This window comes from Daktulosphaira vitifoliae, unplaced genomic scaffold (assembly GCF_025091365.1).
Source record: "Daktulosphaira vitifoliae isolate Bord-2020 unplaced genomic scaffold, ASM2509136v1 Scaffold_2, whole genome shotgun sequence".
NCBI lineage: Eukaryota > Metazoa > Arthropoda > Insecta > Hemiptera > Phylloxeridae > Daktulosphaira > Daktulosphaira vitifoliae.
In genome coordinates, this window is record NW_026099573.1 from 16,341,858 (window position 1) to 16,358,863 (window position 17,006).

The 17,006-nt window shown below is 28.9% G+C and overlaps 2 protein-coding genes across 2 annotated transcripts; one reads left to right on the plus strand and one right to left on the minus strand.

The window, feature by feature from the left end:
* Positions 1-490: 490 nt before the first annotated feature.
* LOC126898019 (uncharacterized protein PF3D7_1120600-like) lies at positions 491-3,157 on the minus strand (the record flags this gene model as incomplete). Its single annotated transcript, XM_050671967.1, has 3 exons — positions 3,115-3,157; positions 979-1,968; positions 491-756 (listed from the first exon to the last, which is right to left on the minus strand). Coding segments are annotated over exons 1-3 (1,299 nt in total), but the record flags the coding sequence as incomplete, so codon positions are not given.
* Positions 3,158-6,675: 3,518 nt separating this feature from the next.
* Positions 6,676-15,553, plus strand: LOC126898020 (dynein regulatory complex protein 1-like). Its single transcript, XM_050671968.1, has 10 exons — positions 6,676-6,754; positions 9,001-9,136; positions 9,192-9,520; positions 9,583-9,776; positions 10,474-10,683; positions 10,932-11,071; positions 11,147-11,363; positions 11,427-11,893; positions 15,030-15,178; positions 15,237-15,553. Exons 1-10 carry the CDS (start codon positions 6,676-6,678, stop codon positions 15,551-15,553), a joined length of 2,238 nt encoding a protein of 745 aa, XP_050527925.1.
* The last annotated feature ends 1,453 nt before the right edge of the window (positions 15,554-17,006 follow it).

Here is a 17,006-nt window from a genome sequence, read left to right on the forward strand (position 1 = left end):
TAAATTTATAATATTTTGGGGGATTTTCCCCGTTTACGGGGAACGAGATAATTTTTTTCAAATTTTGAGGATAATGTCTTCGACTAGATACGATTTGTGATCTTTTGACACATTTTTCATCAAAATCTGTTCAGCGATAGCTGAGATTGAGCGTATACAGTCACAAAAAAAAAAAAACATATCATAGTAAAATTAATACCTTCTCAGCTTCGCATCGAAGCTAAAAAAAACACACATCATAGTAAAACCAATATCTTCTCAGCTTCGCATCGAAGCTAAAAGATATTATAATTTTTTAAGTACGTATAAAATTATTGAAAGTGAAAAACTAAATATAAATTTGTTCAACATCCAGCAAATATCAAATATTAAATACAAGAACATTAATATTTTACCAAATAATATTATCATTTTCTGATAGTTCTAACTTCAACAGCCTATTAATTATATCTATAGAAAGTATTTTCATTTTAAATATAATTGTATTTATAATATTATCTATTGTAATGTCTATAATACTAGTTATTGTGTCTATTTTTTCAATACAATTTTCAATATTTGGTCCATCTTTTTGTTGTTTTCTATAAGTTATAATTTCAATGTAATCTTTTTTACTTATATTTAGTATAAGTCGACCATCTTTAGATATTTTCTTATTATGAAGTTTGAAATTTATCCAGACATTTGCTTTTAGAAAAATAGTTCCAACGTTATTATGATTATTTATAAGTGATGTCAATTTTCTATTGTTTACATCTAATATTCGATTGGAGTTTAATTTATGATTCGACTTTACAATACTTTGATCTTCATAATATTTATCTTTTACACTTTTGATACAAGATTCAACATTTTTATTGATGTTCTTCTCAAAATAAAATTCTTGAACAGCAGTTTTTATATTATCAAATGAATAATTTTTTATTATTAGACCTTCATGATTTTTGTGTATATCTTCATCAATATAATTATTGTTACTATCAGGATACTTCATTAATTCAGGGATTTTTGAATTATTATTTATGATCAAAGATTTTTTCGACCATTTTTGAGCATAACTCGAACCTATTTTTTTTTTAGTCGATTTATACATATATAGACTATCATTATTTCGTTTACTTACTTGACTTTTATGTTTAGATAATGCCCTACTAGCAAGTTCCTTAAGCTTGTTATTATTTGTACAATATGAATCATCGTTGTTTGTATCTTTGTATCCATTAGTTTCAAGTAATGTTAATAACTTTTTACAATTAGTTACTAAGTCATTACTTTCCTTTTTTTTCTTTTTGTATAAGTCACTAAAAATATATTTACCAGTAACGAATGATAAATAAGAAGTTTTTTTAATTAAATCCTTCATTTTATCTTGAATTGGATTATAAATACCAGCTTCCAATGTTTTTGAACAAAACTTTATAGCTTCTATTGCCATTTTGTGGCAGCTAATCAACTTTAATTGAAACAATCGTTTCAACTTAATATTATGTTTATCTTTCCTTTGAAGCAAATCTTGGTTTTTAAAATCTAGTTTTATTTCCGAAATTATATTATTTATTTCTTGTATATAATTTAAATTCTTTTGATTATATTCATTGTAATTTGTTTTCTTTTTTTGGGGATTCTTTAAAACCGGGGGTGCAATAGTATGTTCTATTATAGTTGAAAATTCATTGAACGTCGTGAACAGTCGATTTCTTAATCCACGAATATTATTTATGTCTGAAGGATCGTGCAATGAATAATTATTTTTTGTGTTCAAATAACTAGGTTTACTTATAAAATCGTTCTTGGTCGAATATTGGCATACATTTTTTTTATAAGGATTTTTGTTTTTGTTGTCAAATATAGTGTTAGATTTATTAAAGTTATTTTTCAATTTCTGACGATTATTTAATTGAACATCATTTGCTGATTTGTCCAAATTATGAGTGAATTGTTGTTGTGGTATAATGAAATCACCTCGATCTTTATGATAAATATTATAGCTACTCATGATTTAAAAAAAAATTCTTATTAATTGATTAGATTGTACATATAATTATTATGAAATTAATTTTAAGATAATAGTAAAATACACAAAAAAAAAAAAACGTAACTATGTTAAATTTATTATCAGAACAAATAAATAAACCAATAATTTTATTTTTATTGAAGAAAAAATGCGGAAAACACAAAAATAGTAAAGAATAAATTAATAATAATGTAAGTAGCATTTTGTTATATATTTTTTTACAAAAATACCCTTTGTTTTAATGTAATTATTATTAATCTTGATGCGGTATAAAGGTAGTTTAATAATTAATTTAATGTAACACCGTTCTTAGAATAACCGTTTATTATACGTTTAAGTAAAAAATATAACAATAATATTAAAATCTTGAAGATACAAAGAAAACTGGTGAACAATATAAGGCGCTGGTATATATTTTGACGAAATGTGCGACGGATGTAAGTCACAGGCGAACTGGTTTACATAGTCGTGTCTCGTGTGCAGAACTCCCCTGACCAGTCCATTCTACCGACCGCCGGACAAGACGACTATAGTGTTATCGTCAAATCTAACGAGTGCGACGGTAGACAGCTGATAATCTCGACCGGATAACATGCTAATTCACTACATAATGCGTCATTACGGGCCGTATCAACTCTCTCTCACTAAGTTGTGCAACCGGTGAACTAAATCTCAGTCGATAATTTTTTTTTTTTAACTTCCTCTGTATTCTCTTCTTTATAGTATCACTAAGTCTTTTTCGGGAAAATGGGCTTCGTGACATGTTCACATCACCCTCCTCTTAGGATAGCGGGTGGCTCTCTCAGAGGAGATAGGTTTGAGAAAGGAACAGGAAGGAATGGTCTAGGGAGCAGATAGTAGTGGTTGATTGAGGAAAGTCTTAATATGTTCATTGAGACAGTCGGGAGTTTGCATGAGCTCTCCTGCCGGGACTTCGGTGTCTATCGGTGCCTCCGCTGTGATTTCAGTGGTTACTTCAGAAGGTGGAACCGTCCTTAGCATGGGGATTGGTGGTGTCGCTACCTAGATCTCTGTCTTCTTAACCAAAGAGTGCTGTTGTGAGCCAGTGGTAGACTGCACTTGATATCCTTGGTGAGTACTTGTAATTCCTGTCTCTTCTACCTCCGGTAATCCACCATGCATTGTCTCTTTTTTTCCTTATACGTCCTCCCGATTGGGATTTCGCTGCGAGTCCCTTTCTGGCATTGTACGTACCTGCTCTATAGACAGCCGGGCGTTAGGGAAGCGAATTCTCAGATTCGTTAGCATTTGTTGGCCAACGAGGTAGTTCTAAACCAAAGCTGCTAACTGGTCGTTATAGGTTAGCTTAACGGGTCTTTGTGATTGATGTTTTTGTCGCTGTTGTTTTTGTGACATGCTAGAAATAGACGATAACAACAAATAATTTTATTGTTTATGTAGGTGAGTAAGTCATTGGAATCCTTTTTGATCCTTTGGATCACCCATCACGTGAGATGGCTTTAGACATAAGACGTGAAGTTTTTGGGGCGGTTGCTGGTCTGTGAGATAAACTCCTGGACTTATGCGTTCCGCTAGTCAGACTGGTCCTAGCCACTTAGGCGCGAACCCCGCATGGAAACCTTTGTCTGCGTTTGATAAGTGATGTGCCTTATAATATACCAAGTCAATAGTCGAAAATTGTGACTTCTAAGTGGTAATGTTTTTTTTTTTTGGTTGCCATCTTCTACCCTCGCCTATGTTGGTCAGCCTCCTCCTTAGGAACGAATTTCAACTCAATACAGGGTGTTGAAATTCTATTTTGGTTTTTGTCTAATACAGTTCATATAGACGCAAGCCCAGTACATTTGGGTTACTCAAGACGAGTAGCAGTTCGAGTGTCCTGTTCTAATCTGTCAATATATTAAAACTGACCTTCCTACCCATATGGTGGCAATCATTTTGTGTGTCAAAACCCAAAGTGATTTGTTCGAAACCTAACTTTTACTTTAGGGATTTGTTTTGGTTTTCGTAAGTATGTGATATAATTCCTTTGTTTTGACTAGCTGTAGTGTAATGGTGGTTCAACTTGATTACTCGTGGTGATTTTAGAATTTCTGAACCGTTGGTTGTTCTTTGGTTAAGAATATTAAAGCCAAAGTCAGGGTGATGTGGGCGAATTGAGTAATCGGTTGTGTAATGAAGTGAGATTAGCTAAGTCTAACAGTGTACAGGTTGACACGGATGGTTGAGAATTGACGGTAATGTCTACTATTTCAAGATCAATCACTTGAATGTAAGTTGATACATTTACTGAATTATTAGAGCTGAGTACGAGCGTTTAGGAAACTTATAGATTACCGTCGGAAGTATTGAATGACCCGAGGGCTGGACTAAATTCAGCGGGCTTTCGACCCGTTTCTCAAATGCTTAATTAGGCATTCACTGTTCCAGTGTGGTCCCTTACAAAGCTTACACGGGAGCGGTGGTTTTGTCAGTAGATTTTTGTATGGGCGAGTGACCGATTTAATAAACTCTTGTTTGAATTTCAGGGACTCTTTAGTAAAACCTAAGGACCTATCTAAAATTTCAGCTAGCTGTTAAAGATGAATGAAGAGGGGTTTTGTAACTGGACATGGGCTCTGAAATCGTCTTTCATAAGATCTATGACATTGTCTAATATCTCAAATTCAGAAAGAAATATCCGAACTCGATGATACTAAAGGTGTTTCTCCATTAAATAATTGGTCAGTGATTGGTATAAACCTTTACGAACTGATAAACTATCTGCACAGAGGAGAAACTGAATGACGGGGCTATCAAATTTATTGGTAAAACTATTTTTAAATTCGGCCCATGACATATCAAGAACTGCTCAACTGCACGAACCCATTTAGCATGGTGTATATTTGCTTCATACAAAATACGTTCTGCCATAATAAGGAAGCGTGCTAGGTCCTCCTTCTCGTTACCCGAAAATTGAGGAAGTGATGTTCTCGCAATGGTATTAGTAATGTGTGATTATCTCGAGAATCGCAGTCATTATTACTAAACTGCACGGTACGATTTGGTTGGTTCATAGAACGAAAATCAGTGCCAATAAATCGTTGAGTGCGGTAATGGGGCTGATAATTCCTAGATTTATTATTATCCGGTTGGTTGTTTGGGACCCACTCGTGCTATTCAATAAAGGAAGTGTTTCCCCCGTTTAGTGACGTACAGTGTTACCGAGGGTCGTCAGCTGTGAATTTAATTCCTGCCTAATCTTATGTTCGTGTTGTCCTAACCTATCATACAATGCAGCTTCCTGACGATCGGTAGATGGTCTATTCGTATTACGGTTTGGGTTGATAGCGTTATCATTAATTGGAGCAGGGTCTACTGGACTAAACACGGATAATTAAATGGATTCAATGTCTTGCTCGATAGAAGACATTCTATTACTTATCGTATTTTGTTCCATTTGAAAACGTGATAGGGCTGTTTCAAAAGCGGTAACTCTTAGTTTGAGATTCCCTAATACTGTGCGAATATTTTCCCTAATAGCACCCTATCTCTTCATTTGCTGAATACATAGAAACGTTGATGTCAGGTACCTGGGTATTTGATACACCAAAGTTGCTTGTGATGGGGTGGATGGCTATGAATTCACTATATTAATTGTGGGTGTCAGATGTAGGTGAACTTAGTGATGTTAACGCATTCATGTGTGTGGGTATGAGGTGAGCGGGCACGGGCGGTCCTCATAGCCTACACTACAATAGGTTTGGTCTTAAGGATTCACTTGCACTTCACTATCCCTATTTTGTGCTAAAGTGTTATTCTGGGATTCATCTACTATATCAACCGGGTCTAAACCGCGAGTCTCTGATGATATAATAGAAACATCTGCTGGAATAGGTGGCTTGGCTTGTAGGAGGGCTGTGGCTGCGTTGTTCCCTGTATTACCAGTGTCTGGCAGCAACTGGAGGTCGGTCAAAGGGTCTGCTCCTTCATACCAGTGGAAGCCACCGTACAGAATGAGTTGACTCATAGACCACCCGTAAAAGTTATTGCCTGTATACATTAAACGTTTTTAAACGACCGCTCAATTATTGCACTTATATATAATACTTTCAATCTTGATACACATCTGGAGTTGGTATTCTCGGCGTTCACATACTAGTGGTGTTTTTTCTTTTGTTCCAAAGAAACCAAACTCATGGCCATTTTGAAATCGAAACAGCGGTACGTCATACATTACGTTAATCTTAAACAGGCAAGTCGATTAAGTATGTATAATAACCCTATAGACTATAATCCATGATACTAATATAAATATATGTTATGCAGGTGTACCAGGTTTTAGAGTTTCAACCAAGTGCTTGGTTGAAACCATACATTGAGTTAAACACTGAAATGCGGAAACAGGCGGCAAATGCTTTTGAAATAGCGTTTTGTAGCATGCTCAATGCTACAGCAGTTGTAGGTTATTCGATAAATTTTAACTCTATATAGTGAAAACCATGGAAAACATGCGGAAGCGTACCCGCATTGAGCTAATCTCCAGTCCCGAACGTCTAAGCAAACACGTAAACCAAACAACCTTCAACGATTGTGTATCTGATACGGTGAAAGGATGTGCGCTGTCATAATGGACACAAAGATTATCCAGTTTATCAAACCAAAATAAAGTTGGTTTAGCAGTGCTTGATATTAACAAAATGCTAATGCACAAGTACTACTACGAAGTATTAAAACTACATTATGGCAACGCAATCGAATTAGTTTACATGGATGCAGGTGAGTACACCATACAGTAGAAATATTTTTCTCAGGTTCTTTCATATACCTGCCCAGAGTCAACGACTTCTACCAGAATTTAGCTGACAGCCCCAATTTACTGGTACACGTGGACGCATCTAACCTGCCTAAGGATCACTCTTGCTATTCCACCGATATTACAAACAGAATCGAAACGTTGACTCGCGGGCATTGTGCTATACCACTACCACCACAAGAAGGTTAATAAAAATATGATAGTATTTAAGTTATTTTTGTTGGAAAAAAATATTGTTAAAATTAAATATTGGAAACATAATTTGTAAAAATATGTGTACTAGTATAAATAGTTTTAAGATTTTTTTTTTTGTTAAATAATTATAAATAAATATTAGTAATACACATGTAATCGTATATTGTTTTAAAAAGTAACATAATATAAAAAAAAAACCCAGCACAGTGGGGTGGCGGCACAGTGGGGTCGTGGCATAGGTGGGTCTAGTGTAGATGATATCTGACAATGATTAAAATCACTATCATAAAAAACGCTTCGATGCAAATCTGTAGATAGTGTTTAATTAAAAAAAAAAAAAATTTGTTAAAATAGCATATTTTTGAATACGGTAGCCATTTGCGCATAGAAGATAGGTCGTCGAAACAAAATTTTTTTTTCCATTTTATAGTACATAGAATAATCTTTTGATTTGATATATGTTTAAAGGACGCAGTATTCCAGGAACATTTTCAAAAGTTCAGTTGAAAAAGATCTATGTTTTTTACAATATTTTAAGTTTTGAACGCCCCCTATATAAGGGGAATTTGTCCAATTTTAATAAAAAGTATGTCAAATGAAAGATATACTTATAATATGTTTAGAAAAAAAATAATTGTGCTGATACATACATTTTTCAAAAAGTTATAGCATTTTTAAGTTGAAAATTTAAAATCGAAAATCGAAAATTTTAACAAAAAATAGTGTTTTTTTAACTACGGCAGTCGTTTACATGCAGAAGATAAAGTGTCGGGACAAATTTTTTTTTTTCATTTTATAGTACATAAAATAAGCTTTAATTTGATATATGTTTAAAGGACGCAGTATTTCCGGAACATTTTCAAAAATGAAGTTGAAAAAGTTAGTTTTTGCAAAAAAGTTGCTATTTTTAAGCAGGTTAAGTGTTAGATTTTCAACAAAATGATATCAAACGAAAGGGAAATGTCTAAGGTTTTAGTTGAAAAAAAAATTATGTTGATTTGTTTATTTTTCAAAAAGTTATGGAAGTCTTAAGAAAAAAAAGGTGAAAAAATTACAAAATTTATNTATTTTTCAAAAAGTTATGGAAGTCTTAAGAAAAAAAAGGTGAAAAAATGACAAAATTTATCGATTTTTAAATTTGTAATTTTTTTGGATATTTCCCCCATTTTAGGGGAACGAGGGAATTTTTTTCAATTTTTAAAGGTAATGTCTCCAATTAGATACGATTTGTTATCTTTTGACGTATTTTTGAAAGAAATCGGTCCAGTGAAAGCTGAGAAAAAGTGGCAACAGACATAAAAAAAAAAACACATCATAGTAAAATTAATACCTTCTCAGCTTCGCATCGAAGCTAAAATTATGCAATAAATTATTACAGAGTATTCTATAATGCACATTTAGAAAATAAAATAATATCATTCGAACATAATCTTCTTCAAATCGCTGCCGTAGAACTCCCAAACAATTCAGATTACTTATACTTAAATATTAATGTCTCACTAAACTAATTATAATCAAGTGAATGTTTAAAAATCATAAACAAAAATAAATAAACTACATTACACACAGAACGTGTCCCCGACTAAATTAAGTAGGGTGCTTAATTAGTTTAAGCTAATTATTTTTAAATACTGGTATATGTATTAACTAGTATAAATATGAGAAAAATAATTTTGAAGACTCAAATGTAATTTAACATTATTACTATTGTCAATAAAATTTATTTTAATCAAAACCCTTTATCATTTTTTTTTATTTAGATTAATTTAATAGACATAAAATATGGCATTAATCTCTAATAACATTCTTTGTTTAAATGTAAACAAATATTCTCTTTTATATGTATAATATTTGTCTTAACAAATAAATTAACCTAGCAATTATACAATAATTATTTTTATATTTATATATGTATTTATTTGAAATTAATTAAATAATTGAAATAATAAAATTATTTACTGAAAACAATAATTATAATTTGTTTAATTTTTCAAAATGTCCAAGTTTTTAAAAGATACTAAAATAAAGAAAAATGGTTGTAGAAATAGAAATGAATCTGATGATTCTGATATAAGCACAATAGTATCGGATGTTGATGAGAGAAAAGATATCCGAAGGAAAGATCTAATACGTCGTGCAAAATTAATTGAGTAACAAGTTTTAGTAATGTGATTATACATTTTCTTAAAAAAAAGTTTACACTAGATTAGAGCAAGAAGAAAAAAGAAAGAAAAACCTCGAAAAGTTAATTGTACCTAATATTATTACTGAGCAAATTGAAAAGAGTGAGTTTGAACTTAAACAAATTATCGAAGAAGCATTAGTATTAATTAGTGAAAATAAATTAAAAATGGATGATAAAGAATGTTCTCGAAAAATAAACAATGATATAGCCAAACAAAAACGTTTTGATAGTATAACTTTAATATTAAGTAAATTAAACGATGCTTTTATGAATATTGACGATGAGTTAGAAAGAGTAAGCAACAAAAATGATATTTTGATAATTCATAATGATATAAAAAATATTAGAGGTAATTGTGTAAATATTTTCGTTTTATTATGATGAATAATTATATTTATTTTATTTTTATAGAACAAGGCATCCAACTTATGAAACAGAAAGATAATATAATAAAAGAATTAATCAAGGAAATAGATGATACTATTTCGAAGAGTTTGCGTGAGAAAAATTTACAAAATTATGATCTAGCAATGTTATATAAAATTGCAGACAACCATTTAAATGATATAAAGAAAATTCATAATGAAAATCTCAATATGATTATAGTAAGTTCACTTTTTAACTGGTCGCTTAAAATATTTAAAAAAAAGTATGAACAAAGGGAGACAAAAGCTAAATAAAATTAGTTTTTTCATTTGAACTAATAATCTAATATAATTAATATTCCAAGACTTAAAAGTAAAAAGTCATAATCTGATTTTTAGAGACGTATTATTTATTAACAAAGTTAAATAACTTTATTATACTTATTTATTATTTATTTATTTATTTACTTATTTATTGTACTTATTTATTCATTTAATTTTAACAAAATCTTTAAAAGCTTACATAAAATATTAATAAAAATTCTTAGCAAAAAACCTACTTATTAAGCACACTTTTTACCATTTATATTAATTCAGTTACTTTAATACTTACATATGAATTAAATGAACAAAACATCAAGAACAAGTCTTAGTCGACTCACAACTTAATTCAAATTTCCCTAATAATATTAGATGATACCACTACCTATCTCCAGACCATCTTGATATCAATAGCATGTATATAAATTATAAATCGTCTAATCAATTTTTATTTCTAAAAAAATATTAAAAAATTAGATTATTAATTATTAACATTAATATTAATTAGATTCGAAAATCTAAAAAATTAGATATAAGTGAGCTTATACTAAGCGATATTATATATCTAAAAATTGTAATTTAATCAAAATACTGATTTTTTTTGCAATGAACAAAGGATTTAATGAACAAAGAAATGCAAAAAAAACAATTAAAAGATGTTACATCATGGGATTTGTTGTTTGATCAAATTATTGATGGCCAGATGTTCTTTGTTGAAGAACGCTTAAGAATTTTGGAGGATAAAGAAAAAAATTTGATGATCCAATTCGAAGAAAATGAAGAGAAAGCAAAAAATTCTCGAATCAATGCTATAAAAGAATTTGATGTAATAAATATTTAAAATTACATAAAACTCTTTCATTTTTTGAACAACAATCTGACTAAACAAATAATTAATAGATAACATAATTTGAAACAATTTTATGTTTAAAATTATAATAATTTCAGATACTGAAAAGTTGTTTTAAATTTAAATTAGATAGAGATAAAAAAAGATTCTGTTGTTCTTGAAAAATTAATTTAAGTTTTATTAATTACTTAATGTTTTTCTGAAGTTAAAATTTTCTATTGTAGGAGAGAATTCGTGAACTCGAATTCGTAAAAATAAAATGTTTTGAAAATACGGAAAAACTTCAGTATAATTATGATGTACTAAAGAAAAGAACAGAAGAAAATGCAATAGCATTAGCTTCCCGAAAGAGATTGATAAATGCGTAATTATTATATAAGTTCGTAAATAATAAATCGCATAATAACATTTTTATTTAAAATTGATTATTGATGAATAGCATGCGGCAGACTGTGTATGATTTAAAAGCAAAGCTGGAAGAAAATGACAAACAATACAAATCTCGGATACCCATATTGAAACAAAATATAATTCAAATAAATTCTGATATTGATAGATTAGAAAACAAGGTAGATATTATCGCCAAAATCGAAGCTCAAAAATTCGAAAATTGCTGGGCTCAAGAACAAACACAAATTATTAACATAATTGAACAGGTAAAATTTGGCACACAATAACAAGTTAATTTAAAAAATTACAATTGACAAGTTTTAATGCAGATTTATAATATTGATCGGGTAATACATAATAAATATTTGGGAATCGAATGGGATTCGAAAAACTTATTCGGTAGTCCCTGCATGGAAGATATACATTCTTACAAGAAAATAGCTAATACATTAACTATTTTAAATAAAAAAGAAGTAAATGGCGATTCTACAGCTGTAGCTGTGCAAAATAAATACATCATAGAAAGAGACAAAGCACTTATGAGACTTATATTAGATTTAACTGTGAAAGAGTCTCATTTAACAGTTGATGAAAATCTTATTGAAATAATTCGTCCATATCGTATGAAAAATTTACCAATAGTCTACAATGTTATAAAGACACTAGGATTGAGTAGTGCAGATTCATGGGACTTATTTAAATCTAATTTTAGACCATTTGTTCAATGTGCAGTATGTGATACTCAAGTAAACTGGATTGATGAACAAATTTTTTCCAATTGCTCAAACATATATAGGTATAAATAATTAAACATTAATAAATTAATTTGAATTTTTCTTAATTTTTATATTAAAAAAACTTTTATTAATTATACGAAATTTTGTTTGGTATTACTAGTGATGTAAAAATGCTATATTTTATTTTTCAGAGATAATATATATTATCTGTATTATAAATATATAATAGACATATAATATTTATTTTATAAAAAAAATATTAGGACTTTTATAATTACATAATGCATATATAAGAAATATATAAACAGAGGTGTCGTGGAGCGTATACGCGGGTATACGGTGTATACCCACTTCTTTGTTTTTCTGTTATTGCGTATACTTATAAAATCATGAGTGATACGCGGGTATACGGCGTATACCCACTGTTAGTTTTCTTATTAGTGCATATACGTATTTATAAAATAGTTGAAGAGTATAGACTAAAGAATAAAATAAAAAGAAACTGGAGGCAGGTATAGCCGGCGCCAATAAAAAAAAACAATCTGTTTTAACGCACACAACTAAAAAAACCGCTACGGACGAAAATTAGCGTACCAGTTCCGACGATGGCTAATTCCAACAAAATGTCCGGCGTTTGACCCGGCAGTCCGTTGGCGACAACACGACTAGCCTTTAAAGTAGAGGTAAAAAAAAAACTAAATACCCAGTGCCGGAAATTAATAAGAACAATTTAAATCATAAGGCGACAATATATGCGGTGAGCAGTGCAAATAACGTTCAAGATAGGAAAAGAGCGGGGTGAATGTACACACAAATGCCGTCCATGAACCGGTCCGAAGTAGTACACAGCTGATTATCTCGCGCGCGCACAAACTGATAAATGCCGTCGCAATACGCATTCAGCTCAACACAAAAATATATATATATATGTCTATACAAATAGACAAAAAAATAAATAGATACTTTTTGTCACGTTACAAATATAACAGTATCTAATAATACACATATCGATTATATTACTATGAAATTTAATTATTTAAGAACTTAGAAGTGTCAGTAAAAATATTCGAGTAATAGTTTGGAAATTGGAAGGAGCAAGGCCGTATCTGGGAGGGTTAGGAGTTTTAGTTGCATTATGTAATAATTAGAAAATACATATTTTTAACACAGTTAAAACATCACAATATTTGTATTCCGTCCCCCAAAACTATGTTATAGTTAAGGCCTTTGAAAAGTAGTGTGGGGGTGAAATACTCCACGTTTCCTCATATAGGTTTTTAACTTATCTATTGATCAAATTACGACTATATCACTGTTGATAATGTATAAAGTTATTAGTTCAACAAAATAATTGTGAAATATTGTATGTAGAAAATATAAAGTGAAATGGGGGGTTCGGGGGGGCAGAGCCCCCCACGTTATTCTCTTTTCATAATATAGGTGTATACCCATAAAAATTTTTAGGACTACACCACTGTATATAAATATAGTCAAAAATACTATTTATAATAATCTAACGCAAATAGTATAAAATAATAATATATATGATTTCAAATATTAGTTCTCGACGTTTTATTGATAGAAATAAATCTTTTCAACTTCATCGAGTCATTATTTTAAAAAGCAATCAGTCTAGCATATTATTTATTTTAAATTTTTTTTAGGAAACTGACTTGCAACATTTGTATTTATACTGATACTACTGAATAAAATGATAGAGTTGATTACTTTTATATGTATAAAATTATTTTTTTGATCAACTATTTAATAAACGATAGGGTTAGGGCTTTAGTAATAAAAAGTGAAATTAGCCAAACAAAAATAATTGCAATATGATATAATAGCCCTGCGGGTGCAGCTTACCTAAATAGTAAATTGTTATAAGAACCCAAATAGATGGCATAGTCAGAAGGTCACTCCTTATTTATGTAAGTACAAACACCGGAAATTATAGTTTTTGTAATATCATGCCAAGAGTTATGTAAAAATTTCTATAATCAACGTTGATAATGTTACTACCACCGATTGTTGTAGGCTAGAAGGTGGCATTGTGACGGCGATATGTTCTGTTAAATGTATTTTACAGAATATCATTTAAATTTTATTGTTTTGTATGATACGTATATTAAAATGTTATACAATTTACATCACTAGATAAAACCAAAACTAGGGGTAAACGCATTAAAAAAATAATTCTGATTTATATATTATATTAATTATGTTAATTTTTTGGGATAAACATTAAATTTAATTATTTAAACCTAAATAATGTATCAACATTATGGCAATTTTAATTTAAATTAACTTATTTTTCTAACTAAAAATTATACTTATTTTATTTTCCAACGTACAATTTCAAAAATATTCATTTTCCAAAATATTCAAGACTGGACATAAAAAGTTAATAAATTAAAAAATTCAGTTAAAATTTTTAACTCGCAAAAATTTTTAGATTTCATGTTAAATTAATTTTTCTATTATTCATTTAANGATAAGAAATTAGATAAGGCAATTATTACTTATCACTCTCATTCAAAAGTATATTGAAAAGATAGCGTTTTCTTCTGTCCTTTTCTCAATACGTATTTCAATGTTTAATACCGTAAAATAGTACATGAAAATTCAAAATTTCACAAACTTCAAAACGCTACAGAATATTTACTACTGAATATTAATAAGATATTTTTTTACTAAAATTTTTCTTAAATTCTACTCTACAAAATAGCTATCTTAGATTTTTTTTTTACTTTTTATTTAAAATTTTAAAATAATTAATATTTTTAATAAAATGTAAACAAATTAATTATTGCGATATAGCTATAGACCTAACGTCTAACTAATATTTAAAAAAAAAATCAGCTAAAAATATTAACTGGATCAAAAGTTATTTAAGTTGTCAGTGAGTGGTGGGCCACCCTGTATATATATATTTTCTTGAAAAAAATCTTTTAAAAAAAACAATTGTTGAACATGAAGAACAACTTAATGTTAATAAAATATATTCTTTTTATCATAAATTCTTATTACAAAATCTAAATTGATTTATTTTATGAAAAAATGTAAATTTTATTTTATGGTGAATTATTTTATACCTATATTAATTTATGTCTATAAAATATTGTATATGTATAATAAAAATTAAATTCTAATAAATTTGAATGGCATAAAAAGAATTGGTCATTATTATTATTATAGTACTGAACTATCTGAAAAAAATGATTCTCTATTACGAAAATTATCAAGTTATACTTCTACTCATAATAATTTTTTTGATAATGGGTTACAAAAACATCTGAAAATAGAAAATTATATTGAAAAACCTTTCGTTGCTAAAAAAACAAAATGTATGTAAAGGTATAATTTTTGGGGTTATCATTTTTTATTAGAAATATTATTTTACAGTTATTAAACAGAACAATCAAGTATTATTATGTAACAACTTAAATCACAGAATATTTATTGATGAAACAAATTATTTACGAATTATGAAAAGAATAATAGAAAAAGCAAAGCCTAAACCAAAAACTGTAAAAAAATCACTTAAACAAAGATTAAACAAGCAATATAACCATCTTTTATGGATAATAAATGAACAGGATATAGAATCTTACTGGGCTCAATTTACAAAAAACTTCTCACTTAATAAGTTAGAGTTTTGGGATATTGTAGTTAAAGCTATGCAGCAATACTACGATGTTTTGATAGGTATTAGAAGTTAAAAAATATTAAATGGTTTTAACAGCTTACTTTGCATTTATTTACATACATAATTTAATTAAAATTTGTTTATATTATATATTCTAGAACATCAAACAAAGTTATCTTATCTGAAAAAACTAAAATATAGAAATAATGAATTAAAAAATGAATTAAGTATGTTAGAAAATGAAAATGAAATTCATAAGATATTCAAAGTAAAATAATTCTTTTTTTTTTAATATTTATTTGGTGCAATAAAAATTCGTATTTTATTTGTAAAAATAAAAATTAAAGTACAGTAAGAATTCAATTAAGTGGAGTTGAAGCATTTTTTGATTAGTGTTGATGGAAATCTGACAATAATTAAAATCACTATCGTACAACCTTTGATGCGTTTAAAAATTAAATAAAAAATTGAACTACCTAAAATTCTTTAACTAAAAGTGTTTAATTACTCATAAAGAATAAATACTACATTACAAACTTAAATTTAAATAATTAAGCATAGCGTACTATGTAAAATATTATAAAATCTACTAATTTTCGCAAAAATTCGTCATTTATAGCCAATTTCTACAAGATATCGATATTTGTATAATTATTCTTTATTCATTTTAAAGTACATTGTATTATCTTTATCTTTAGGTTTCCAAAAATTAGTTTTTTAGAACATTATTAAAAATTAAAAAGAAAAAATGTTTGATTTCCTTTTTTAAGCCTCACAGCACTTTAGTTAATGATACAATTTTCAAAAAAAGCAAGCGTTACCAAAGCAAATGTTTAAAGTATTATTAGAAAAAATTTCGCAATTATCCGTCCAGTTTTCAAAATAAATTGAAATCTAAAATTATCAACATTGTTTAACGAAAACTATAATTTTTTAGGACATCACTCTTTATTACCGAGAATGAGGGGAATATTTCAAAATTATGGCACTGATAGATTAAACTAAGTACAATTTGTAATTTTTGTATCTTTTAACAGATTAATCCTATAAGAACATCAGTAATATTGGACATAAAAATAAACTTGGCCAAGAAAACCAATAGCATCTTAGTTACGCGACTTCTTCTTCTTCTTCTTCCTTGCCTTAATCCCAACTACTTGGGATATATCCCTTATCTTAAACTTCCACTTGACACGATCTCCCACATTATCTACACTCACATCAGCTGTCCTCATATCGCATTGAATAGCATTCCACCATCTCTTTTTTGGTCTTCCTCTACCTCTTCTTCCTTCAACATTGATTTCTATAACTTTTCTCATCTATGCTACACTCATTATCTGCTCTACTTTCTTATCAACCACCCAACACTCCTAACCATACATCATAGTTGGCCTCACTACAGTCTTGTAGAATTTACCTTTCAAATTTTGTAACTTTAAATTTATTTTAATGTATTTAAACAAATGTAAAATTTACATCTGAATATCTTATAATTAAAAAAAAAATTACTTTTGTATCTTTCA

Excerpts from the sequence above, each read along its gene's own strand:
- LOC126898020 (XM_050671968.1), top strand. The coding sequence starts at position 6,676 with ATGCTAATGCACAAGTACTACTACGAAGTATTAAAACTACATTATGGC. Across the intron at positions 9,137-9,191 it reads CGTCGTGCAAAATTAATTGA|ATTAGAGCAAGAAGAAAAAA; the intron begins GTAACAAGTTTT and ends AGTTTACACTAG. Across the intron at positions 9,777-10,473 it reads AAAATCTCAATATGATTATA|GATTTAATGAACAAAGAAAT; the intron begins GTAAGTTCACTT and ends CAATGAACAAAG.